Source organism: Podarcis gaigeae (assembly GCF_964106915.1).
Source record: "Podarcis gaigeae genome assembly, chromosome: 10".
In the NCBI taxonomy this organism is placed as follows: Eukaryota; Metazoa; Chordata; class Lepidosauria; order Squamata; family Lacertidae; genus Podarcis; species Podarcis gaigeae.
Genome location: NC_139686.1, coordinates 37,723,410 through 37,750,565, shown reverse-complemented (window position 1 = coordinate 37,750,565; position 27,156 = coordinate 37,723,410). Strand labels below are relative to the sequence as shown.

At 42.5% G+C, this 27,156-nt stretch overlaps 2 protein-coding genes across 10 annotated transcripts in view; one reads left to right on the top strand and one right to left on the bottom strand.

The window, feature by feature from the left end:
• CEP290 (centrosomal protein 290) overlaps window positions 1–4,046 on the bottom strand; it is a 47,371-nt gene extending 43,325 nt beyond the window's left edge. For 5 of the 8 annotated variants that reach the window (XM_083698847.1, XM_083698851.1, XM_083698852.1 and 2 more), the window contains exons 1-5: window positions 3,706–3,837; window positions 2,118–2,238; window positions 1,934–2,011; window positions 901–970; window positions 360–406 (exon numbers count right to left, since the gene is read on the bottom strand). In XM_083698847.1, the coding sequence (XP_083554973.1) occupies window positions 360–406; window positions 901–970; window positions 1,934–2,011; window positions 2,118–2,219 (297 nt within the window). In that variant the 5' untranslated portion in view covers window positions 2,220–2,238; window positions 3,706–3,837. Of the gene's footprint in view, window positions 1–359; window positions 407–900; window positions 971–1,933; window positions 2,012–2,117; window positions 2,239–3,696 lie in introns of all 8 variants that reach the window. The other 3 variants (XM_083698848.1, XM_083698854.1, XM_083698850.1) reach the window with 2 other exon arrangements.
• A 227-nt stretch (window positions 4,047–4,273) lies between these two features.
• The window catches only part of TMTC3 (transmembrane O-mannosyltransferase targeting cadherins 3), a 34,941-nt gene continuing 12,058 nt past the window's right edge, over window positions 4,274–27,156 (top strand). Inside the window, exons 1-9 of one of the 2 annotated variants that reach the window (XM_083699107.1) lie at window positions 4,274–4,620; window positions 10,483–10,577; window positions 11,569–11,784; window positions 14,002–14,220; window positions 16,692–16,791; window positions 18,085–18,200; window positions 20,290–20,462; window positions 21,766–22,018; window positions 23,743–23,891. In XM_083699107.1, the coding sequence (XP_083555233.1) occupies window positions 11,596–11,784; window positions 14,002–14,220; window positions 16,692–16,791; window positions 18,085–18,200; window positions 20,290–20,462; window positions 21,766–22,018; window positions 23,743–23,891 (1,199 nt within the window). In that variant the 5' untranslated portion in view covers window positions 4,274–4,620; window positions 10,483–10,577; window positions 11,569–11,595. Of the gene's footprint in view, window positions 4,631–10,419; window positions 10,578–11,568; window positions 11,785–14,001; window positions 14,221–16,691; window positions 16,792–18,084; window positions 18,201–20,289; window positions 20,463–21,765; window positions 22,019–23,742; window positions 23,892–27,156 lie in introns of both variants that reach the window. The other variant, XM_083699108.1, reaches the window with a different exon arrangement.

The following is a 27,156-nucleotide window of genomic DNA, read 5'->3' as shown; positions in this document are numbered from 1 at the left end:
CTCAGGCACATGGAAAGCTATGACCAGAAGTTCTTGCCAGTATGAAGCTGGGATGTTCCACAGTGGGGTTTGGGTCCCGTAAAGGTGTCAATTATTGAACCCATCAAGAGTGCCAGACTCAAACTGGCACAGCAGAAAATATGTTCTTTCCCACTTCTTCTGCCTTGGCCAGAATGAGCCAGCAGGACTTGGAATGTATTTGGTGGACTTGCTGTTCCACTCCACCACTGCCCTGCCTCTCGTTAGGATTGCTTTGCCAATGCCCATAAAAAAGAATAACTTAAAAATGCAATACATCAACTAGTACCACCAAGAACAAAATAAATAGTATTAAATGCAACTTTACATTTTTGACATACCTCTAACTCCTTTTCCAATTTCATCACTTTAGTTTTTAACTGATTTTCTGTTAGAATAAAGACACACAAAATTACCAAAATATATTTCCATAAGCCTCCAAATGAAATCTACAATAAGCTTGGTGGCAACCTCTGCTAACTTTACAATGAGTGATTTATTTGAATCAAATTTTAGTAACAACAAAATTGAAGCTATATTACGATACTTTACATAGTTTTGAAAACAATAAAACAAGCAATAGAGGAGATATTGCGAATCACATGTTGATGGACTGTCAATATAAATCATATAAATGACTAGTGTATCTTATACTTCACAGAAAGAATACAAAAATAGGAAATGAGCTGAAAAGAAAAAATGGGGACAGGATGAATCAGAGGAGCCAGGCGTAATAAAGTTCAAGACACTGAACTCAGGAACTTAAATATGCTTTAACTTCTAATGGAAGTTTCCATCGTCATCTACTGACCCTGCTGAAAATTGGAAATATACAAGTATACATTTAAGTGTGTGTTACTTATCCACAAAAACTGATGCTACCAAATTTGGCTTGCTCCTCCCCAGCTTTCTCAACTTCTTCCAATGCCAGTTCTACTTCTTGATTTTTCATCTACAACAAATATAGGAGTAAGACAAGTGCCCAGAAGAAATAATTACATATGAAGCTACAAGATTATGTAGACTAAAATAAGATGCATGTTACTACATACAGATAAACACAATATAAACAAGCAGAGGTTTTAGTCTGGAGGAATGCACCCGTTATAAATTTCAGCAGATCCTATAAAGCAAGCAACAGGGAGCGATTCATCCAGCTATTTCCAAATGTGCCCTTTTGAAAAATGACAATGCCCACTTTTCAACTCCTGGGGGGTTGGGAATGGATCCATGCAGCCCTTAGCTTAAAAAAAAAAAGCAACCTCTATACTATGCATCAGAAACCAAGAAACTTTCTCATTTTCACACTTGCAATAGGAATTGGGTAGAAAACTTTATGACCCAGAAGAAGAACTCCAGGGAAATTAGACTGTTTCCTAAAAGGGTTATTCAGACTAAGGACTGGGAATCTTTCAACGAGTGTACACCTTCCTATAGACCAGGAGGACAAAACTCAAATTACTCAGGGCACTGTCACTAGCATCCAAGAGGGTTGCATTACTGCATTAACTATGAAAAAGCATTTCTATCACATTTTTCCTAACTGCATTTATCAACCAAAGGAACTGTAGATGGGCAGGCCAAAATGACGTTTCACTTCAAAATTCTAATTTATCCCTGTAAAAAAAACAGTAATTACCCTGTGACACAAACATCAGAACTTCCATCATGGATTAAGTGAAAAAGACTGACTTTCCACAACAAGATGGACTTTTGCCACACCCCTGACAGGAACAACTGCACTTACTACTGTTGGGGGCACCTGCTGACTTGGCTGGAGGGGAAAGGCTGCAAGCAGAGAGTTTGCCCTAGGATGGAGGAAATAGACTCTGCATTGCTGCCTAGCCTGGAATGGAAAGCTCATGCTCATGCACAATTTGCTTCTTAGAAGTAATTAGGACGCACCAGTACTGACCCTCATTAGTGACTGAGAAATTTTAAAAAGCTGAATTAAACGTTCAGGGTTCTCATCCTTCAGATCGCTTCCATCAACCTAAAGATAAAAGCAAAATACTTTATTACTATTAAACAGTTTAATATTAAGCATTATATCCATTTAGTTTCTTCGCATAAAATGCTCAATTCACTGTTCAAAATACCTTAGCCAACATCTCCAGCAAAGTATCTGCTAGCTCCTCCTGACGAGGTAAAGAATCAGGATCTACTCTCATAACCTTCTTCCATTCTAAAATGGGTGCCATCTTGAATGTTCATCTATCTCTGAACAAAAAGAAAAGGAAAGGTATTTTGAGAAGAAATGAAAATACCCACAAAGGTAGTCATTCCCTTTACAAAGATATTTATAAATGAAGCAAAAGACATTTACAAAGATATTTACAAAGGAAGCAAAAGTTTACTAGACATTATGTTCATGATGTAAACAGAAACACAAAACAGGTCATTATTAGAATCAAAACATTCTTGCTTGTGCGCTCAAGTGCTTCAGCATCACTTCCATTTTTAACATCTCTAACTGTACCAGGAGTAGTTCAGGAGGGGCCATCACTTATAGGAGGGGCCCTCCTGAGCTACTCGTGTCATACAAGAGAGGGAAAGGACAACTCTAATGGTATATGTGCATGGCTTTGTTGATCTCACGTGGGATTGAATCCCACAACTTTAGTCGCTGCTAAGAAAACCCTAAAGTACAGATGGTGCCTTTTGTTTTTCATACAGTAGTTGTGAGATTTCCACACGCCACTTCTATCCCTCATCCAACATAGCATATACCTCAAGTGAGGATAACATTGTAAACCATCAAACTTGCTCCCACAGGAAACCGATGATGGCTAACAGCTTGGATGGCTTTAAAAGAACACTGGACAAATTCATGGAGAAAACCATTCATGGTTACCAGTCAGGATATGTTACTCTGCTGCTACAGTTGGAGGCATTAGAACCAATTGCTGGGAACCACAGGATGGCAGAGGACTATCTTGCGCCATGGATCCTGCTTACTAGATTCCCACAAACACCTGTTTATCCCCTGTGAGAACAGGATGTGGGGCCAGGTGAGCATGGCTCGTTTTTTTCTGTCCTTACCTGATGCAGTGGGCTCAAGTCCACAACCCCTACGGTCATGAAGCGCACACACTTTCAAGCGAGTACACCCTAAACCTATAGAGGTATATAGTTGTACCTATAGTTCACCGGGGGGGGGGGGGTATATAGCCAGTGGCGTAGCGTGGTGGGTGCAGGTGGGGCCGGCCGCACTGGGCGCAACATCTGGGGGTTAGGGTTAGGGGGCGCAAATCCACGGGTTAGGGGGCGTAAATCCACGGGTTAGGGGGCGCAAATCCACGGGTTAGGGGGCGCAAATCCACGGGTTAGGGGGCACAAATCCACGGGTTAGGGGGCACAAATTACTTGCCTTGCCCCGGGTGCTGACAACCCACGCTACGCCACTGTATATAGCTGAGGTATATAGAGGTATATAGTTATAGGTATATAGTTATATAGAGGTATATAGCTATATAGAGGTATATAGTTGAACCTATAGTTCACGGGGGAAGAAAAGATTAACAGATTGGCTGGTCTTTCAATGTCTATTACAAGACTCTCTAAAAGGCGTTTAAACACACACACACACACACCTTCGCCATAAACCTTTCGAAAGCGCCTCTTGACCCTCCGAAGTGGGTCAGCTGGGAAAGGAAGCGAAGCTATGAGCCTTTTTACCCCGGATACCTAGGATGCGGAGGCTTCACGCAATCTCTCCTGCGCGCTTCGCAGTGAGCCAGTAGGTTTACTCCAGAGGAAGCGGGTCGAGGATTGCAGCCATTTGTTTCCCCAAGCAAGGAAGCGCCTCTCCGCTCTCGGAGCCAAACGGGTTGCGAGGAGGGCAGCCTAGTGGCCGCTAGTCCCCCTTCCGGAGCCCCGCCTCGCCCGCCAGGTGCAGGCGACGTTAATCCGCGTTTATTTGTTCACGAAAACCTCCCTCCCTCCTTCTGGCTCGCTGGTTTCCTCAAGTCGTTCACGGAGGAGGCGGAGCAGGCCGCTGCTGCTAGGCGACGCCCTCAAACACCGCTCGCCCTCAGCCGGAAGAACCCGGATCTTCTTAACTGGAGCGAGAGCCGAGTCAAAACTCCCGCGGGACTACAACCCCCATCATGCCCCAGCCGAAGACCACAAGTCCCGGCATGCCTTGGGGTGAACAGACCGAAAGGGAACAGCCGAGGTGTGGCGCGCGCTGAGGCTGACTCCCCACTGAACAAGGGGCAAGCGCGCTTTCCCGAATGAGCGTGCCTGCGTGCTTGTTCACGGCATGCCGCGGCCTTCAGCAGGGAAAAGATACCACCGAAGGAATCTTAGGCTAAAGGGCGGGAGCCACGGAGAGGACTACATATCCCAGGCTGCTTCGCGCCGTCCAAGAGGCAGACGTCGGCGGAATATCCGCCGCTTGGAATGCCGGAGGAAGGAGTCGGGCTTCCCAGCATCCCTTGCCGAGCTCCGTGGGTGACAGGGGGAAGTGTCCGCGCGTGCGCACTTTCGGGAGGGAGGCTCCGATCGCTCGCCCCGGGTTCGGTTTTCCCAGGGAGGTGCGGCTGAAGCACCAGCGGAGCGAGACATGGCGGAGAGCGTGTGCATCGCTGGCGGACCCAGGTACAGGATCGCGCGCAGCTAAGAGCTGCGGGGAGAGTCTCGGGCCGGGGTTCTGAGTGAAGAGAGCGGCTGGGGACGGGAGAGGGACGGAGGGGAAGAGGCGGGGGTGCCTGGCTCTGCCCGGTGCGGTTTCTTGCGCGACTCTCAAGGGGAGAGCTGCAGCTTCCATGCCAGGTACAGGATTCAACCCGATGTAGGAATGAATGGCCTTTGCTTTTGGAATTGCGCGCTGGACCTCGCGTGCAATTCAGCAGCTCGCGGTCTCCCTTAAGGTGGGAGATGTGCTGCTAAGATATGGTCGTCCGAAGGAAAGGTTTGCAGTGTATAGCGTGCGTGTTCACACGTGACGCTTGTAAAGACCCCCGAGTTAAGTCGTGGATTTCTTCGTGCATATGGGGGGCGGGGCAGAGAGGAAAGTGCTCTCTGTGTAGAAAATAGTGGCTGTAACGAAATAGTTGCACATGCCCCATGGGAAAACCTAAGTGTTTCCCAACTTCTTAGTGCACCGTAGGCCCAGCACAATCCCGTGCATCTTTACTCGGAAGCAAGTGTTTGTGCATTCTATAGGATCTACTCCGGAAGTAAGCGAGTTTAGGATTGCACCCTGAAGCCCTGAAGTTAAATGGCCGCACATTAGTTCCAACTGAGTGATAGGATTGGTTACACTGTGCTTAAGCGCTACTTTCTCTTACTTTCTCTGTACGTATTTATACTGTGGAGATTCCAGTTACTATGTTAACAAGTTATGAGCAAACCTTCCAAATAACGTGTGGCGTTTTTCATTATGATGTTGATTTCATCAGGTAGCTAGTAGCAATGCAGAGTAAAGTGACTGCTGTTACGTTTTGTTGATATTCTACATGCTATAACATTTGTTAAGGAATGCTTTGGAGATCAGGCTGCAACAAAACTCATTTGGGAACAGGAAGAGGGTAGAGGAAATATATACCCGAGCACACACACAGTAATTATATATAAACGTGGGTATCACTTTCGTTCTGCATAGATAATTTATTAGCAAGGTTTAATGTTTGTTGGTGACTGTATCTATACTGTATCTATTCACAATTTACAGACCAGGAGCTGGGCGGGGGGGGGGGGGGGAGAGCTTGAAACTTTGAAGCAAAATGTGGTTCTGACTGTTTTATTTGACCTCTTATCATAAGCAGCCTTGAGCAGCTTGAGTAAAGAACAGTCCAGTAATTGGGATGCTCAACAATACTGAACCAAAGGCATTCTAATTGTCTTCTTTATTCATGTCTCCTTTTTTTGTTAGCATAAGCCTGACAAGGAATAATCTGTTACATGTGAATATTCTTGATATGAACAGCTTCTCACTTCCCAGACTCTCTTTAAGAACCAATAAAAATATCATAGCTCTCTTATAAGTGCATTATTGCTTTTTTATGCTCGGAGAGAAGCTTGCATACCTTACAAACAAACATTTTAAAGCAATTAGTGCAATGCAGAATGCCAAATGGTCTGTGCAAAAGTAGTAATTGACTCTACTCCAGTTCGACAAAGATGTTTTTAATATACCGTATAACTGGATGTGGTGATTCAAGCCCCAGTCCAATAGCTATTCTATCTACTCTGTGTGAGCCCAAAGACTTCTAATTGTCATCCCGCCGTTCCTCGACCTGGTTCGGTTTCCCCGACTTGGTTTGGGGGGGGAAATAAAGGGGGGGGAATTTCCTTTATTTCCCCCCCAAAAAAACTAGGTGCGTCCTATGGGACGAAAAATACGGTGATCAGGTGCGTCCTATGGTACGGAGCGTCCTATGGGACGAAAAATACGGTAATCAGTGAAATTGAAACAAAGTTGGAGTTCTGTGCTTCAGTTGTTGGGCTGCAGGCAAAAGTCTGACTACCACATTTTGAAGAAATCAACCTTTCACCATTCACATTTTAACAAGGCAAGTGTACAATAGGCTTCTTCCTCAAAACAGTTTGTAGCACACATCTTTCTGTTCACAGTGAGTGAATTCAGGAAGATTTACATCACTTAGTTGCCCTATATGATCTATTCAATGTCTTAGTTATACTATCCAGTTTTGTGCAACAATATGTCCAGACACTTCTGTTCTCCCATAGGGCATTGGTGCTCAGCATTGTCATTTGAAATGTAATCCATGGTTCATGAGCTGTCCGAGTGAATCTACAGAGGGATGAGCCAGACCCATGACTCATTTTTCCGAACACATTTTATTTCTCATAGCCAAGATCCCTTCCATTTGGGGAGATCCTTACCTTGGATGTTAGAAAGAATTGAAGCACAGCCGTCTCTGTAATGTCCAAAGGGCCAGTCCAGGCCTGGCAACTCTCTTTCTAATCTACTCAACATGCTATGTTTGAAACACCTGTTGGGCTACATGCAAGATCTGCAGACGCTACAAAGAAAAATTCCAGCTGATGTTTTAACAAGCAACTCTTTAAGTGATCATACGTCTTCAATTAGTTTTGTGCACTGGTGGTCAAACCCTTTACTGAAGGGGAGACTCCCAAAAATTCCTTCACCTTTGCAGGCAAACAATATTTTCAGTAGCGAACATTCTCCTTGAGGCCTAAAAAAGGGGCAAGACTAGTGGCATAATTCCAGTTGCCTGCTCTTGCATAATCCCTCTTCATTTGAGACGAATTGTGAAATCATTTGTAGCTGAGTTAGCAAGATGGGGGAAGATGCTGAAGATGTAAACAGAAGATTCCCTTGCTCCCTTGACTCATGGGAAATCCTTGTCTGTTCCAGGTTCTCTACAGTAGGCTAAAGGTAAATTCACTGGGAAATACGACATTCTGTGTCTCTAGAGACCTTTCCTGTGGGCGTGCACCAATACACAAGTAGTCCATGTACATGCCTAGGGATGAAGTATTACCTTGTCAGCTACTTATTTATTTCATATAATTTATATACCGCTTAATCGTAGAAAAGAACTCAAAGTGCTTTCCAAAAAAGGTGCAACAATGATATTATCACTAAAAAAAATAGTCATACCTCGGGATAAATACGCTTCAGGTTGAGCGCATTCGGGTTGCGCTCCGCGGCGACCAGGAAGTAACGGAGCGCGTTACTTCCAGGCTTCACTGCTCGCGCATGCGCAGACGGTCAAAATGACTTCACGTGCATGTGCGGAAGCGGCTAAACGCAGCAGGCGCACTGTTCCGTCTTACGTTATGTTCAGGATGTGAACCGGGCTCCAGAACGGATCCCGTTTGTATCCCAACGTACCACTGTATACAGCAATAGTTTTAAACATGCAAAAAGTGAAAACAAAAACAGGCTGAAACAAATTAAAACTTGCACCAGCTTTCTAAACATCTGGGTAGGCTTGTCTGAACAAGAATGTTTCTAGCAGGTGCCAATAAGAATACAGTGGATGTACTTGATTGATATTAATAGTCATATGGGTCATGTGAAGGCTCAGTTGCCTGCCCAGTCTTTTGGGCAGCAATGGGGAACCTGTGGTCTTCCCAATGTTGTTGGACTCTGAACTCGCACCACTCTATCCAGCATGTCCAACGATCTGGGGTGATAGGAGCTATAGGCCATCAACATTAGGAGGCTTACAGGTTCCCCATCCCTGCTGTAGTGAGAACTTGGTCCATGATGGCAGATCAAAAGGTAGTCTTCTCAAGAGCAGTCTGTGCAGCTTCTCCAGTTGAGGATGCCAAATGGTTTTCTCTCGTGGTTAAAGTGTGGAACTAGGACCTTGAGGGACCTGGGTTCAAATACCCACTCAGCCATGAAGCTCATCTTGGGACAATCATTGCTTCTCAGTCTAACCTACCTCACAGGGTTGTTGCTGGGATTGAATCAGGAGAACCACGTATACCAACTTTAAGAAGATTTTTTTGTTTTGTTTAAAAAAAGCTAACAATGGGGAGAATCTAGCTGCATCTAGCTCTTTAGAAATGATCCATTTTCAATGTAGATTTTGACTCCTATATATGCCTGTTAGTTTGTATTAGAAACCTGCCCATTTCCCATTGGGTGCCTATATCCTAGCGACATCTTCCCTGACATAAAAATTGCATCCCTTCTGTGTGAATTATGGCAGGCAGGTCTCCATTTAACTGCTCTTTAAATAGCACTAGGAAGAAAAGAAGACAGAGTTCTCTTTGTTGGTTTTTATCTTTTCTTTTTCTCCTCTGTAGTGTTTTTCTGGAGATCTTAAATGACAGCTTGTGAACTTTCTGATGTTTGGTTGTTTTTATTTTCTAATTCCCAGGGTGTGAGATACATTCACTGTCTTCTGATTTCTCACCTATGCATCACACCAAATGTGTGTGTGTGTGTGTGTGTGTGTGTGAGAGAGAGAGAGAGAGAGAGAGAGAGAGAGAGAGAACCTACTAAGCATGTTTTAATTCTCTGCTGTAGAATGTTAGGGATGTGTGTTTTCTGGAAAATGTTAGCATAGAAAACATTCCTAAGTAAATTGAAGCAATTTACACGGAAAAATTTATAGTGCCCTAGAGAACAATCTCATATAACATGCTTATTTTACTTATACTGAGTCAATTAAGCTAAAAATGGTTGCCGAATACTGTATTTGCAATTGGAATGATTAGCAATGAACTCAAAAAATGGACAGATTTACACAGAAAAGCAAAGCACTAGAAAATTCCCACCCCACATCACACTTTTTAATTCCATAACATAAATGTGTACTGTACTGGAAATGAATACTTCACCTGAAGTTCTGAAGGACACAAATATGCAAGATTCAAGTAGGTAGCCATGTTGGTCTGATGCAGTCGAAAGAAATAAAAAAAATAAAAAAAAAATTCAGTAGCACCTTAGAGACCAACTACGTTAATTGGTCTCTAAGGTGCTACTGGACAATTTTTAAAATATCTTTACAAATATGCAAGCAGAACATTGCACAAATGGAGAGACACTCATATTCATATTGGTGCTTTAGATTGCTCTGTGCAAATATATGCATCTGGCTGTGATCAGTGAGGTGCATGGCAAAGAGCTCTTGCACAGAGATCTTTATGAATGCTGTGTATTTTTGACTCTGCACCCACCCACCCCAAAAAAAGGCACAAGAAAATGTGAACTTTGTGCAAAATTAAAGCAGTATAGATATATTGTTCACTTTTATAAAACTTGACCTGTTTCTCCTAGTCAGGCATAAATTGAATTTTCTCTGGGTGAAGCATGGGCTAAACCTCTGAGTTTATGATCCCTCTTCTGAGCATTCTTCACACACTTTCAAGACTGACTTTAAAGCTTTTGTGAGCAGAAGAGGAAGGCAAGCAATATTTAGCAACTTCCGCTGCCCCTTGAAGCCCCTTGGGGACTCCCCCAATCCTCTGGAGCAGATTTAGGGGATGCAGGGAGGGGGAATTGCCAAAAACTTCCTCCACCTAAATGTTTAACTGTACATGTGGGACATGTACATTGTAACATGCTACAATAGTAATACCAGTTCTGATATATTAGAGGCCAAGTTTGTTAAACAGGTATCTTCAAATATTACTAGTTACTGTTTATTAATGTATAAATTGCTTATATGCCAAGTTGGATTCTAAGCTATTTACATCTATAAAATCAATTATAAAATAGATATAAACTAATGGGGTTCCCCTTGCCAGTTGGAAAGCCCTATTTAGGCATTGAAACAGAAGATGGTTTTGGAAGTAATTTAAAGAGTGGTTTCATAAATTATTTCCTGTATGTACGATTATTTGTATACTATCCTGTTTATTACACCTTGCAGTATTTTAAAATATATATTTTGTCAGCTTTCAACTATCTGGGTGTGAGGGCTTTGTAATTGTATGGGGAAATCACAGTTCTTTTAGCAAAATGGTAACTAACTTGCTAATAATAATAATTATTATTCTCTGTTTTTCTAGTAAAGATCCATAAAAATCCAGTGCTGATCACAGTGACTTCAAAACAGATTTTTAAAGAAGAGAATGCTTAAATGAAGAGATACTGTGCTTGAAACGTGAGTCAAAGATTTTATTAAAGATGTTCAGCAGACGCTGGGCATCAGGTTCATACTGCTTTAAATTATTACACGCACACCCCAAATAAAATCTAGGTAGTTGTTTCCTTCTAATATAAAGAGCAAAACTGAATATATTTTTTTAGCAGCAAGCATTCTTTGTGATATTTTGGGGCATGTCTCTTTGTTCCTGAGATCAGAATGTGAACCCCAGGTTGTTAATAGAAGCCAGTATTTGCAACTAATTCCTGTATTATTTTTTTATATATATAATGTGGCTGATCTCACTGATGGGGGTGGGAAATGACCTGAAACCCTGACAAGGAACAACTAGTGAAAGAATAGTTTGAATTGTCCATAAATTTGCTTTTGGAGACCAGCACTGTATGGTGGTTAAGAGACAGAGCTGTGAAACTATAGTGCTGTGAGCTAGGAGTAATTATTTACTGCTGGGATACTTCAGTTGGTCCCAGCATGAGACTCTTAATCCCAGGGTTGTGGGTTCAAGTCCCGTGTTGGGGGAAAGATCCCTGCATTGCAGGGGATTGGACTAGATGACCCTCAGGGTCCCTTCCAACTCTACAATTCTCTACTTCTATGATTCCTATAAACTCAATCTAGCAGCTCAATCTTAAGTATGAATTCTCATAAGGAATCATCATTTGTCTTCAGTAGGGCTGACTCCCAGGTATGGGATTGCAGACTAAAATCTTATCCCCTCGCCATCTAAAACAGGGATGAACACTACTACCCTGACTCCTCTTGTTATCTCAGGATTCAGGTTTGTAGGTTTCTCCTTTGCACCATTCATATGACCGCACTGGCAAAATACCAGTAGGTGAGAACACTGAAATATATGGCTTGGTTTTAAACACTCTGGAGGGCACCAGGTTGGCAAATGCTGTGCTAGTTAAATCAGCCATTTTGATTTGCAAATGCCGATTTTTACTGAAAAAAAGATTGTTAAGACATGTTTGAATCTGTTCCACAGCTATAATTTTTGAGAGCTCCGGAGAAGATGGCTTATGTTAACCTAAAGGAAATTGCACTAATAGTTGGAGTGGTGGCAGCTTGCTATTGGAACAGCCTGTTTTGTGGCTTTGTTTTTGACGACGTTTCAGCCATTTTGGACAACAAAGATTTGCATCCTTCTACTCCTTTAAAAAATCTCTTCCTGAATGACTTCTGGGGGACTCCTATGTCTGAGGTAACTGATTATCATCCTGTAGAAATATTGACAGCATTATTGAAATGTCTTGCTGAGCCGAAACATTGGCCACATTAGGACAATCATATATTGGCTTAAACTGGTTTTTGATTGAAGTGGGGGTTTGTTTTTTTTGCCTGTGTCTGCATCCCCTTCCCTCCCATTTTGCAAGCTTCAATTAGGTCAGGAAATCTCTAACCATGATTTCCCATTCCACCCATACTGGGAAAGTAGGGTTACCAGACTTGAAACGAACCAGAACGTTTCACAGTTTGAACTAGTTTGAGATCTTGGCTTGTTCAGAAACCAGTAACACAACCTTCCCAGATTGGGAAATGGTGGTTTGTTAGAAATTTCTTGGTTTAGATGTTACTCCTGCAAAAGGAGGAGTGAAGGGGCTTTGTTCAAAAGCTGTATGCAGACAAATGCCGGCTCCCTCGGCCTATAGAGTGAGATGAGCGCACAACCCCAGAGTCATCCGCGACAGGACCTAACGGTCAGGGGTACCTTTACCTTTATTAAGCTGATGTATAATTATCTAAAGTAGGCCAGTGGCTTGCAACACCCAAACTTTAAAGTTTTTAATGAGATTTTTTTAAAAGCTGAAAAATTAGTATTATACCTTCCATAAACTTTATTTTGTAATGTATATGTTCATAGTCTTGATCATGGGTAGACAAACTAAGGCTTGGGGGCTGGATCTGATCCAATCGCCTTCTAAATCTGGCCCGAGGATGGTACGGGAATCATCATGTTTTTACATGAGTAGAATGTGTCCTTTTATTTAAAATGCATCTCTGGGTTATTTTTGGGTCCTGCCTGGTGTTTTTACATGTATAGAATGTGTGCTTTTATTTAAAATGCATCTCTGGGTTATTTGTGGGGCATAAGAATTCGTTCATCATTTTTTTTCCAAAATATAGTCCCATCCCGTCCCCCCAAGGTCTGAGGGACAGTGGACCAGCCCACGGCTGGAAAAGGTTGCTGATCCCTGGACACAAAGGAATACAGGGACATTGAACATAATTCAAGCTGTAGTACCAAGAGAAGAGCAATATTTCTTTCTCTATGTCCAATTCATGACTTCATGAGCTGGTACAAATGTTTCCAAAATAACAGCACCCTTAAAAAAAAGATGGGAGGTATTGGCAGAGCCAGGTAACCATGAGGTTTGCAGGAGCACCAAAAATGTCTGTTAAAAAAAACAAGTAAGGACTCAATGGCTATGGATTTCTGTCTAATTGGGTTGAGTACGGGATTGTAGAGCAAATGGGAAGTGGAATGGAATGGGGCCACTAAGAGGAAGAGGAACAAAGATATAACAAGGCACAGACAGAGAAGGGAAAGAGTGGCTACAACCCCAAACAGAAGCCCTCCAATCTGCAGCAGTTTGTTCTAGAGCTCTGCTTGTATGATCTAGAAACCAAGCCCCATCTGCAAAACTGCAAGGTTTGCAGTAAACAAATAATCAAAGGACATAAGCTCACAGGGGAGTTGGGACAGGTTCTTTTTATATGCTACTGGGGTGACCAGGCAGAATTGGGGTCAATGCATCCAAAGCTCAGAAAGACATCGGGGAACCTCCCAAGCTTCCATCAAGTCTTCTCCACAAGCCAGCAAACTTGGGAGAGCAGTGTTCTCACATTGCGCTGAGCTTTATTAATGTAGAGTATGAGGCTTTCTTATGAATTCTGTACAATGCCCAGCAATCTCAGGGGCAAGGATTTGTGTGTGCAGTCAAACAGAATCCGTTCTGGAAGTCCGTTCGTCTTCTGAAACGTTCGAAAACCAAAGCACAGCTTCTGATTGGCTGCAGGAAGGTTCTGCAGCCAATTGGAAGCAGCGGAAGCCCCATCGGACGTTCGGCTTCTGAAAAGAACGTTCAAAAACCAGAACACTCACTTCCATGTTTGTGGTGTTTGGGAACCAGAATGTTCATCTCCCAAAGGGTTCAGGAGCTGAGGTACGACTGTATTGCTCAAGGTAGGGTTTTTTGCTGCTAGTGACCATATTTGTGAAGCCTGCATATCTTTCTGAATGTTGGGAGGTTTTCTTTCATGGTGTCTGCTTTCTTGGGAAGACTCAACTATTTGCAATGTGTCTTGCTTTTAGGCTTCTGATTTTATGCTCTAGTTGAGCTATATTACCCCAAAGATGGATATATCCCCCCCCCAACAGTTCGATCTACATGTGGGTCTGTGTCTTTTTGTTTTTTAGGAGCGAAGTCACAAGTCATATCGGCCGCTCACTGTGCTCACGTTCCGTTTGAACTACCTGTTCAGCGAGTTAAATGCTGTCTCTTACCACTTCCTAAACGTCATCTTCCATGCAGCTGTTTGTATTGTCTTCCTCAAGGTCTGTAAGCTTTTCTTGGACAACAAGAGCAGTTTGGTTGCTTCCATACTCTTTGCAGTGCACCCAATACACACTGAAGCGGTAAGTAAGTCTGAAAAGCCTCTGTTGAGTTCTTGTTAAAGAATAGTTCTCTTAGCAACAAATGACAAACTATCAGCAATGACAGTCTTTTATCTATCTTGGGAAGGAGAATAGGAACATAGAAAGCGGCCTTGTATTGAGTCAGACCTAAATCAGACCGTGGTGTGTTGAATTTGTCAACTTTCAAATTCCAACAATCTCAAGAAGTTGGTTTGGCACTGTAAAAAAAAATTCCAAGAGTACAACAGGAGCATTTTTTTGTCATCTTCTCTGTGGTAGGTTTCAATGACAGGCATTGAAGTAAGCTGTCACTTGTCTTTAAAATGAGCTTACCTTGTTGGCTGTGGGAATTGTATCAGGGTTAACTACAAAGAGAATTCTGCTAGCTACATAGCTCATTTGCATGAACAAATCCTTTGGATGATGGCCTAGATTAATATGTTAATTTTCTCTCTCTGTTTCTTTCCATCCCTGTTAGGGCATGGGCTGGAGCTCAGTGGTATAACTCATCCTTTGCATTCAAAATGTCCCAGATTCAGCCCCTGATTTCTCTAGACTGGCGAAGGTCCCTGCTCTATAATCCTGGAGAGTCATGGCCAATGTTGACTATACAGTGGTATCTCTGGTTGTGTATCCTTCGGGTTACACATGCGGGAAACCCAGAGGTATTTTTCTGGGTTTTGCTGCATGCGCAGAAGCGCTCTACCGTGCGCATGGACAGAACAGGCACCTCCAGTTGCAAATTCCTCGGGATCCAACCGGAGCTTCAGAATGGATTCTGTGCACAACTGGAGGTACCACTGTACTGAGCTATAGGGTCTGACTTCATATAAGGCAGTTTCCTTTCTTCCTGTTGCAGTGTTCAGTTTGGGCAGTTTCATAAGCCTGACAGCTCCTTGAGTCCCTTTTCAAAAGATACACTTTGTCTGTGAGTGTCATCAATATCTTAGCTTTTGCATCATGCCCTCCAGATGTTGTGAACTCCAGCTCCCATCATCCCCAACCAGCAAGTCCAGTGCTCAGGAATGCTGGGTGTTGAATTCTAGTCAGCTTTTCATTGCCTGGTTTAGTGCTTCAAAGGCAGCAAGCGGCGCTTTGAACTAGACCAGGAAACAAACCAATGCAAAGGGTTTGCAAACCTGCTCCCATCACTTGGTTCCTCCAGGCAGCTGTCTTCTGCACCAATTGAAGCTTCTGAATTTAGCCAAATAAATCAGTGCAGAGCAGTGCTTCTCAAGCTATCTGATCTGGAGGACTGGCAATCCCTGCCCCACCCGCCATATGCCAGGGGCCTGTACCATACAGTGGTACCTCGGGTTAAGTACTTAATTCATTCCGGAAGTCCATTCTTAACCTGAAACTGTTCTTAACTTGAAGCACCACTTTAGCTAATGGGGCCTTCCACTGCTGCTGCTTTGCCAGAGCACGATTTCTGTTCTCATCCTGAAGCAAAGTTCTTAACCCGAGGTACTATTTCTGGGTTAGCGGAGTCTGTAACCTGAAGTGTATGTAACCTGAGGTACAACTGTATTTGGTCCATGAAGCATCCTGCCCAAGCTGGGCTGTGATGTTGTTGTTATTCTTTATTGAATTTATATAGTGCCCTATACCTGGGAGTCTCAGGGTAGTTCACAGATGGGGTAATAGAGTCACTGAGGATGAGCAGCCAATGACTCGCAGACCAGCACCAGCCTGTGTACCATCACTTTGAGTAGGATTGGAGTAGAAGTTTAACCGTGGATTTGAAATGCAAGTTCTAAACATGGATGATCAGTTGTAGAAATAAACAACACTGAAGGTTTATAACAGTCAAGCTCCAAGCACTCAACTCCTGGGAGATGGTTCTGCTAACTGAATATGTTCTATGTTCCTCTGTGGTGCTTTTATAAGCTACTAAAAGCCTCAAAAAATGAACAGTGCATTTATTATGGCAAAGGCCAGTCTTCCCAATCTGGTGCCCACCAGATATTTTGGGCAACAACTTTATTCGGCACCAACCAGTATGACCAGTGTTTGGGAATGGTGGTGGTCTTGTAACCCTTGGAGGGTGCCCTAGGAAAGGCTGAGGCCTCTGGAAATTGGTGCATGCATGTCTTTTTGAGCAAGCACTTGCGCATGTTGCACATGGTGAGACTATAAATGCATCCGCCGAAAATGTCATTGGTTAGGCATGCTTTCTCACCACGTTTTGTACATAAAAAACACAGCAATCCTAATTAGGATTTGAGTACTTCCATTTATCAGCCACATGAGGGCACAATAATGCTATACTTGACATTGTCCGTCACCAAAGTAGTGGAAGCTCACTCCACTTGTCTTTGCTTTTTTATTTAGTTTACTTTTGGTGCAGGTGCCCCTAAGGATTGCATTTATCCTGTAGTCTTTGTTCATCACTTGCATAGCTGGTTTACCTTCTGTCTTTACATCCTAATTTTGTTTACCTAATGATCACTCTCTCCTCTTCTGTTTAGGTAACTGGTGTAGTGGGCAGAGCAGAGCTTCTCTCCTCCATCTTTTTCCTAGCTGCCTTTTTGTCATATACCAGGTCCAGAGGTCCAGAAAACACGATTGGTAAATACCTGCTTTGGGTCATGTAGTTTTATTCACAGACACAATGACCTCTAAGGGTGTAGTCCGCAAAAGAAAGCTATCAAAACTTCCCTTTGTGTTGGTCTCTGGTGCTCCTTTTTTCTAATAGTGCAGTCCTAGTAGTAGTAGTTCCTACTACCAGTGGTATACCAGTAGTAGTACACTACTGGTGAGAATTAGTGAGTGTGAGTAAGAGGCACTCTTCTTAAATCAATGCATTCTGATTGTTTTTACTCCTCATCCAAACCCTGTTTGGCCTCAAGCATCATTAGGAACATAGGAAGCTTCCCTTGGTTATCCATTGGAACATAGGAGTCAGACCATTGGTCCAACAGTTCAGCATTGCCTATGCTGCCTGGAAGTGGCTTTTCAGGGTTTTAGATGGGAGTCTCTCTCAACTCTGCCTGGAGATGCTGCAGGTGGGAAAGGAGCTGCTAGGATGGATTCTTTTCATCTGAATGTGCTTGTTAAAATGCCAGTTTTTAGGTTCATTTTAAAGGAACATATAGCCCTACTTGCCACCTCTAAAAACTTCAAAAACAGGCAGCGTATACAAGGATTGCTTTCTAAGTCTGCATCAGTAGGTGAGAATGCTACATTATTGTTAGCTTTCGGTACAGTAGTACCTTGGTTCTCAAACGCCTTGGTACTCAAACAACTTGGAACCCAAACACTGCAAACCCAGAAGTAAGTGTTCTGGTTTGCGAACCTTTTTCGGAAACTGAGCGTGCTCCCTTTTGAGTGTTAGACTGAGGTCTGTCTGTTTTTGCTATTTATTTTGCTTTTGCGGCTCTTTTTGTTTTGTTTTTGTAACTGTGTGGAACCCAGTTCAGCTACTGATTGATTGGTTGTGTGACTGCAGTACATTGTTTATTGCTTTGATTTTATGGATCAATGGTCTCATCAGAAAGTAAAATTCACGTTAAATTGCTGATTTAGGGGTTGTTTTTAAAAGTATGGAACAGATTAATCCGTTTTGCATTACTTTCTATGGGAAAGTACACCTTGATTTTGGAACGCTTTGGTTTTGGAATGGATTTCCGGAACGGATTAAGTTTGAGAACCAAGGTACCACTGTACTAGCAGTAGGAATGCGCTTTGCTCAACCCAATGTGATTGGCTTGCCCACCTCATTTAGTCTACAAAAGGATAAGGAAATTGATGAGAGCTCCCAGTTCATAAAGTATTGCTAGTCATGCTCTCAGCAATTACAAATGACCTTTTTCTTTCCCTAGATTTTTTGCCAGCTAACCGTTTGTCTCTTTTGCATTGCAGTGTGGACTCCTATTGCAGTGACTGTGTTTCTGGTGGCTGTGGCAACATTATGTAAGGAACAAGGAATAACAGTGGTGGGAATCTGTTGTGTCTATGAAGTATTTATAGCTCAAGGGGTAAGGAACTTGTGCAATCTCATTCTAAGCCTGTGGTTAAACCAAGAATTGTGCAAATTTCTAATTTTGTGATAATACGTCATGCTCATGTGACCACTTATTTTATTTTGTCATGCTTGGGTGACTTGCACCCCTCAAAAGGTTCGTGGCAACATAGAACTAAAAATCACCTCAAGATAATCTAGTCAATCTTGCTGTGCCAGAACAGACTGACTGAAAACATTCCAGGCTGGTAGACTCACAAGGTACAGTGCCACTGTTGGAGAAATTTAAAAGGGGTTCCTAGACTGCAGGTTACCCTCCCAGAAACCAAAAATAAAAAGGATGCAGGCTTCAAGTGAAAAAACAGGCCTTTATTGAAATACAAATGTGCATAGGGACAGCCTCAAAAATGAGGAGGCCGTAAAAGAACCACATCCAAAGAAATGGGCTTTTATACATTTCCAGTTTACACACATGATTTCTATTCATGGATCAAACCAAGCAAGCTTAATAAATGCAACCCATCATCCTGAACCAATAAAAATATTTTGGCTCCTCAGATCAGCCCTCAACATAATATCATGTGATTACATATAACCGCTTTTCAGTGTCTTTCTTTATTAAGATTTTGATTAATTTTCCTAGTCATTAAATGTCTCTCAGGATCCTGAGTGTAGACTCTTTCATATTTCTAGAGATCCACTTCTGAGGCAATAGGGGAATAAGTAATCAAATAATCGCCCTACGTAAATGTATGCTGCTTACAGTATTAAAGGGGGGGGGGAGAGCATGCAAGCACCCAACAAAATATCAATAGAAATGTTTTCAATTTAAAACAGGCCGACTTTTTAATTTGGTGAACTTTAAGACTTTTAAATCAAGATTTAGAAGTTATAATTGTGGTGGTTAAGAATGAGACAAATAAGTTTCCTCCACACACACACAATCCTTAAAATTAACTTGGAAAACATGCTATCCTCACATTCCTTGAATCTACCTCATTCTCTTCTTTACTGGAAAGGTTCTCCGAAGTTGTTCATAATGTGTGTATATATAATATCTGCATTCTTCGATATTTTGCAAGTTTGAGTAATTAACATTGTGGACTGTCACAAACTGGATTTTGGGTTGTGTGTTTTTCTTCCTACTCCTAGGCAGCACCATAGGTTGGCCATCCGTGATACATAGATTAGATAGATGATAGATAGATAGATAGATAGATAGATGATAGATAGATAGATAGATAGATAGATAGATAGATAGATGATAGATAGGCAGGCAGGCAGGCGGATGGATGGGTCAGTGGGTAGGCATCATTCTCCCTTAAAGCAAAATAGTTAGGCCTTTATTTTCAGAAAGATCTTTTGTCTGAGATCCAACAAATGGGGAGGGGGAATACTTAATGATTTGGCGATGACTAGGTATGCAGTCCACACCGCCAGGGCCAGACTGCCCATGAGGCACAGTGAAGCAGCCACTTTGGGTGGCAAAATCTTGTGGGGCGGCATTCCCATGGGTGCCCTTCCACCATTGGGGTTGCATGGTGGCGGGTTCCCCGGAGATCTCACCAGAAGCTGCCACAGCTGCACAGCCTCAGTAAGTGAGGCGGGGGCTGCGAAATGGGATGGCTCGTTCCTGTGCTGCACTGCCATGCCACGACTCCCCAGAGAAAGCAACCCATCCTGGCAAACCTCCGAAGTACATGAAGTCAGGGGCACTGCATGGCCCAGCAGCTATGGACTCTTTGCAGAGGCTGCTTTGGCTCTGCAAGAGCCACCACAAAAGCTTCCAGCAGCTGGAATCCATGAAAAATACAGCAGCAGCAAACCATTAATGGCATCCATAGAAGCACTTCACTCTTGCAAGGCTCGTGGACAGTACTTATAGCTGTGCTTACTTTATGCTGCCTCTTGTTGCCTTTATGTGACTTTATTGCTTGCGCTTTTATTGTACGCTGTTTGGGGAACTTCAAAACTGAAAAGTGGTCTATCAATTTAACTAACCATAACTGTATTCATCGCTGTTGTTGGTTCATGGCAGTGAATGGCAGTGAAAGGTTTACTTTGCTTGAAAACTAAGCTTTTTCTCCCCCCCCCCTTTTTTCCAGTATACCTTGCCTATTCTTTGGGATACAGTGTTACAGATTCTCCGAGGCAAAGGCAGCATTCCTTACTGTATGCTCCAAATGCTGTTGAAGCTGATAGTTCTGATGTTCAGTACTCTGCTTCTTGTTGTGATCAGAGTCCAGGTCATTCAGTCGCAGTTGCCAGTGTTTACAAGGTAAAAAAAAAAAAAAAAGGACCCAGTATATCATTATGAAATATTACAACTTGGTGATGAGTAAGTTTCCACCAGGTGTCCACTTGGATTTATTGCAGAGCTGATATTCTTTTATATCGTTTGATTTCTCTGAAAACTAAGATATGTCCCTAACTCATGTCCTTAAGAAGAAGATATGCAAAGCCTGTTGGATCAGTCCAGTGTTCCACCTTGTCTGTCATCTTGTTCTCACCAGATGCCCAATTTAATGTTACACAATGAGCCTCGGCAAGTCTTGGGCTTGAACGGCCCCCCTCCTCTGGCAAAGCCACAAGGAAGGATATGAAAGGTTTTGTGTACATTTTAGATTAACCACAGCTTTCCACACTGGCTAATCTTTACTTGTTCTTGCTAACCATAGTTATGATATGAAGAGATCTTATTTTCACTGACCGTAATAGAGATTAATAGCCACAGTTTTGGGTTCAGGCAGAATGCCTGTTAACTGTGGTTAATCTAAAACCGAAGTGGAAGCTTCCAGTCTCATTGCAAATACACTAGGCCATGGCCAGTTCTGTCAGTGCAGATGGAATAAAACAACTTTTTTAATTAAAAGGAGCGTTTTCAGAATGCTAGCCATTCTTTTGCAAGTGACCTTGTTCTTGATGACAGGCTGCGTGGCTGATGTGTGTTTCTGACAGAAGCACAGTTCTACACTAGTAGCTCATGCTATTGAGACAGAATATATGAGGCAGATTGATTCTATTTTATAGTATTTCAGGTGGATAAGAATGCAGCCGGACAATGACTAGGCTATCTCTTTTCTCCAGTGGTTTTTGTTCTAAGGTGAGGCTCCTGAAGGAGTTGCTGGGGGAACAGACAGGCCTCAACTTGACCTCTACTTGTGACTCATTATTAGGTCATTGCAAAGACTTGAAGGCAAAGGGACTTACACACAGGCTGTTAGAAATCAGAAGGCACATGTAGCCTCCCCCTTGCAGGCCAGATGTACTCTTGCATGATTCACTTGTGGACTTCAGTACGCTCTGAGGTTCTCCTTAATCCATTCTGGTCGCTGAGCAGCAGTGAGAAAGAGTATATGCTGTCAGATTAACTTAACTGGTACGGCCCATGGCTTATATTTGTTATAACAAATTGAACAATTATGGAGTTGGAGATTTCAAGATTTTTCTCCTCACTCCAACTTTTCTTACGGCAAATTACTAAGATTTAAGTTCAGAATCTGCTGTTCGTTGCAGTGTCTTGGGATCTCCTGTTACTCAGAACGGTTTAAAACGGAACCTTTGTTGTTGCTTCGAACTAGGTTTGATAACCCAGCTGCCGTCAGTCCATCTCCTGCAAGGCAGCTGACTTTCAACTACCTCCTTCCTGTGAATGCCTGGCTGCTTCTTAATCCCTCAGAATTGTGTTGTGATTGGACGATGGGCACCATACCTTTGGTAGAATCTCTTCTAGACATCAGAAATGTTGCCACCATCGCCTTCTTCTGCTTTTTGGGAACATTGCTCATCTTCAGTCTCCGCTATGCTGGAGATTCTTCCAAGACTGTGTTGATGGTAAGTGATGTCTCACTGTGATTTAGAATTGAAATGGAAGAATGGTCCATGACCAGAATTCACAGGAGAAAATCATCTTGGCTATTCTTTCAGACAACCCTTCCCCTGCTCCAATCTCCTGGTGCCTGTCTCCATCCTGCCACTGTACCTGAAAATATCCATATTCAGATTATAATGGAAACTTTTTTGCAGGTTTCTTCATGAATCTGATTCTGAGAAGCTCTTTAAGTCTAACACTAGACGCATCAAAGGGCCCTGAGTGCCAGAAAATGAAGATGCATTAGTGTTGATAGAATGATTCCTTAAAGTGCTGCTTAAACTGGTTAACAGGGAAATCCATTTCCTTCCTTTTAGAGCCTTTGGGTATGAGCTGTGTTCATACACCTTTTAGGGGACATGCACCAGGGACTTGCACTGCCAGATTCCATTGCTTCATATTAATTGATCCTTGCTACATATGTGCTCATTCACCTTCACTACTTTGCTTCCTTCGTTAGACCATTTTGCGTTCATTCACTGACATGTGGGTCCTTTTAGACCTGGAAAAGGGTAGAATGGACTTAACATGTGGTCTGCTGACGAATGCGAGGGCCAGGAACGTAACCCCTAAATTAACTCTCTTTTATATATTTGTTACCACCACCTAGTAGGTCCTAACATGGATTTCTATTATTTAGCATGACAACATATCAAGCTGAGTTAGATCGGTGCTCCTAAGAATGTTTTAAAGGTAAAGGGACCCCTGACCATTAGGTCCAATCGTGACCAACTCTGGGGCTGTGGCGCTCATCTCACTTTATTGGCCGAGGGAGCCGGCGTACAGCTTCCAGGTCATGTAGCCAGCATGACTAAGCCACTTCTGGCGAACCAGAGCAGCGCACGGAAACACTGTTTACCTTCCAGCCAGAGCCATACCTGTTTATCTACTTGCACTTTGACATGCTTTTGAACCATCAAATTGGTACATTGTATAGCTATAGTTTAAGGTTGCATGGTATGTAGTGTTTGTCAATAGTTTGCCCCATTTTTCAGTGTATCTCTAACTTTGCACTGTCTGCTTTGCAGTGTACTTTCGTGACTGCCGATTTCCCCCTCTACTCTTATCGCCCCTTGTAATGTATCCCTCCCCTCCCCCTCGGTAATGTGTTCACGCAATGTGGGCCGCGTTGGCAGCAAAGTTTTTTTGTCAGGTTACGACGACATCATGCCAGTAGCACCAGGAACAGTTTGAACATTAGGACAGGATGATTTTTTTCTCTCTCTCCCCCACACGCTCATTCTAGGAATGAATCAAAATTTGTGAACAGCAAGGATGCTGGCAGCTGCTCTATTACTTGTTAACAGCCATCCCTGCTACAGAAATGGTGTGAGAATTCAAACAAAATTCAATATAGGAGCAGTCCCCAGGGCGATTCAGGACTCTTGAGTAGGCATGTCTTGCAATCTGGATCAGCTGAAGCCATAACAAGATTTTTCTTCCGTTCATTTTACAGCTCACTTGTTCTACAGATTTGATAAAGTGTGCTGTTGGTCATGGTTTCGGTAGAACTGAAGGCATGCCGTTTGCACTTCAAAATTATTGTTATTTTATTATGAATGTCAGAGTGCCAAAGAAGAAAGGTGGTGGTAAAGAAATGTAGTGAATAATACATTATATGAATATATGCACAATTTGCAATTCTAGCTAGTGTTTGTGTGTCTTTTTTTCTTTTGCTTTTTTTTAGGCACTTTGTTTAATAGTGTTGCCATTCATCCCAGCCTCCAACCTTTTTTTTCCTGTTGGCTTCGTAGTAGCAGAGCGAGTGTTGTATGTTCCCAGCATGGGATTCTGCATGCTAGTAGCCCATGGGTGGAAAAAGCTCTCAAGCAACAGGTAGGTTAAAAGTTACGGCTTGCGGGTGAGAATGGGGTTCACGGGGCAATTTAATGTTGTGGCGTTGCATGCATGGCAGCTGTCTCTGTGGCTCAAGCTCTTAACTCGCTTTACCATCTTTTTCCATTAACATGATTAGCAAAGTCATGGGTTAATGTGCCCTTATGTGTCATTCCATTTGGCCAGGAGGCCATTTTTGTGGATATCCCGTGACAAATGTGACAACTGCGACTCTGTCCTTCAATATGAGGATAAATCTCCAACAATAATTATTATCAATATTTAAGAATTTATAACCCGCTCTTTCTAAAAATGCGGCTTGAACAAAATCAACACAGTACAAAATAATACCATTTTTAAACGTCTGATGAAAATCTCTCAGTTGTATGCAGTGTGCATAGCATGAAATTGCCTTGTTTAATATGTAAAAATATTTTGAAAGTAGCTATTTAGTAATTTGCAATGGACACCTATGTTTGCCTACCCACCATTGCGTTCAGTGAGGCTTACTCACTGGAAAGTGTGCACAAGATTGCAACCTTAAAACACTCCTTTAGGCAGCAATCTTATACACACTTACCTGGAAGCATGTCGACGTGAACTCAGTGGCGCTGAGGATTGCCCTGTTAAATCAGTCTTATAAACAATTCTACAGAAGTTACTAGCCTGCAGAAAATGTTCACTAGCCTTGGGATTGATGGAGGAAAGACAGGCAGCTCCATCTCTTTTGCAGCAGCCCACTACATTTTTTTAAATGGTTGGCATGGAATGCTTCCCTGGCCATTCACTCTATTCCTCCTGTAATATGTTTGCCTACATGCAGTCACTTTGACTACCAGGCAAGTGCTTAAATGCAAGGCTGTATAAAATGGTAAATACCCTTCTGAAATGAAAAGTTACTCTGGAACGTACGCTGGAATGTACCGCAAAATATTTCAAAACGTTTAACCTCTTTTATGCCCACCACAGCAGTTCTTCCATAGTCCAGTAGTGAAGTTAACCCCATTATGTTATCTAATAAGTATTTGTTGAAAACAATCTTGAGTACATCCTACACACTGAGTAAATTCCCCCCCCCCCTTTTCTCTTTCCCTTGGTTCCCATAGCTATTATGTATTTGTGTTTGCTTCATATAATTTTCCACTAAATATGATAAAGGGATCTTTTTAAATATTTGATTGAGCACTTCTTATAATTGAAACATGTGGCTATTATAAAATGGTTGTGTTTTCAATTTGAAAACAGAACTCCTGCTTTTCCATAAGTTGGAGGAAGGAAGGAAAAGCAGATTGGGGAGTCGTCTCCATTGTAGTTTAACTGTACAGCTTCGTGAGGCATGATTTAAAATCCATACTTGTCTAAAAGAGTAATTTCCTAAAATACATCTCACTAGCTGACATTATAGTTTAGGGATCACTAACCCATTGCCCACAGGCACCAGGTTGGTGGCCCTTGTGTATTAATGGCTGGCACTTCCTTTGTCCATAGAAGAGTTTTTCTAAATGGGGAAGAGGAGAGGTTTGAATATTGTGGGTGGGATGAGATTGAGAGAGGTTCCCTGTGGTAGAGAGGGAAAGAGAGAAGTGTGTGTGTGGTCTCTGTGGGAAGGAGGTGTGGCGTGTGAGAGAGGAAAAGGTGTAAATGGTAAGTGAGAAATTGTGTCTATGAGTGTGGTCTGTGAGAGACAGGGAGACATGTACGGGCAAGAGCAAGTGAGTGTGGTATGGTCACCTCGTATCAATCTCTATTATGATTGATCAACCCCAAGCCTGTGCATCTTTTGTATATTTTTCCTGGTATTGGGGTATGCTTCTTCCTGATAGATGGCAATAGCATTGTTATGGAGAGGGGGACCATATTGTATGACACCCCCTCACACACACACAGAGTCAGGACCAGCTGGACATAGGTGACTTCCTATGGAAGCTTGAGGTTGTCGCAGGGGCAGTGAGAATCAGCAAAGACTGTATTTACCCTAATTTGTATTGGGCAACTGTTGCATTATGGTAGTCCTATCCATGGTAGGGAAACAGGGTCCACCAGTTTGCGTATTGCCACCTGTGTCCTTTCTGTGTGCTGAAGAGCACAAGGGCACTTTCCCTGCAAACAGGGACCCTTCTTGCTTTGAACCTTATTCCAAGGATTCCAGTAGGCAAGGAACCCTTCTTGAATCCTTGCAATATCCCTATCCTCTCAATATCCCTGCCCTGAACTGAGCCACATGGTCACCCTGCCTGCCTATTTTCCTATATAGGACAAAGAAGGGGCCTTAGCCTTCATACGCCACAATAATGTGTGTGCATTCACAATACCTCCATTGACACAAATGGGAAAGCATGAGCAGCAGATCTCTATCTGCACCTCAGATGCGCACACAGAGAGAGATCTCTAGATCAGGCTTTGTGTTCTCAAACCAAGAGTCAGATATGTTTTCAACATCTCTTTGAAAGAGCCATAATTGCTTTCCAACATTGTACTTGGTGTGAAGGTATTTGTTACAGCTTACTAATTACACTTCTAGCCACGCTAATCCTAATAATTAGTCTCAGATCTTTTTATATCAAAGAAACAAATGATTAATTTTGTTTCTCTCTTACATTGCTCTCTCTTTTTAAGAATGAGAACAAAGAAAATGTAAATTAGGTGTATCTAAGGAGAATCTGTTCCAGCTTGACTTTACTGGAGGGGGAGATACTATCAGTTGCTGATTCCCCCCCTCCCAACAGATTTTTAATCATTATTATGAAATGAGGTGCAGTTTATTAGGTAATTAAAATTCCTTTTCAAAAGTACATTTTCATAATATCAGGGGCTATATATAGACCCTGAGTAATATCTGGGAATACCAAACATGCTCTCTAGCCTTAATCATTTGAATCCGTCTTAAGAGCTTAACAAGATGTAAAATAGCACATCATTTTGGTAAATTATTTCATTTCCCCCCATGAGTGCGGAAGATACCATAAATCCACCAGCAGCCTTGACATGTATATGAACAGAGGCATGTAAATTGCAATACATGCTTTTGATGGGATCACAACCACAGTGAATCAATACATGGCAAGAATTCTGAATCTGTGGCACAGTAATGCGGTTTTCACCAAGCGTTGTTCTGATTCCAGCCCCGTGTGAATTGTACCAGCAGCTGTTGCTTAACCGGTTATTGTCTCAGCACACAAACAACACGGTAGATGGTGGAATATGATAGTTGTGATCTACCTTTGAAAGCCACTCTCTACATGTTGTGCTTCTCCAACTTCTTAGT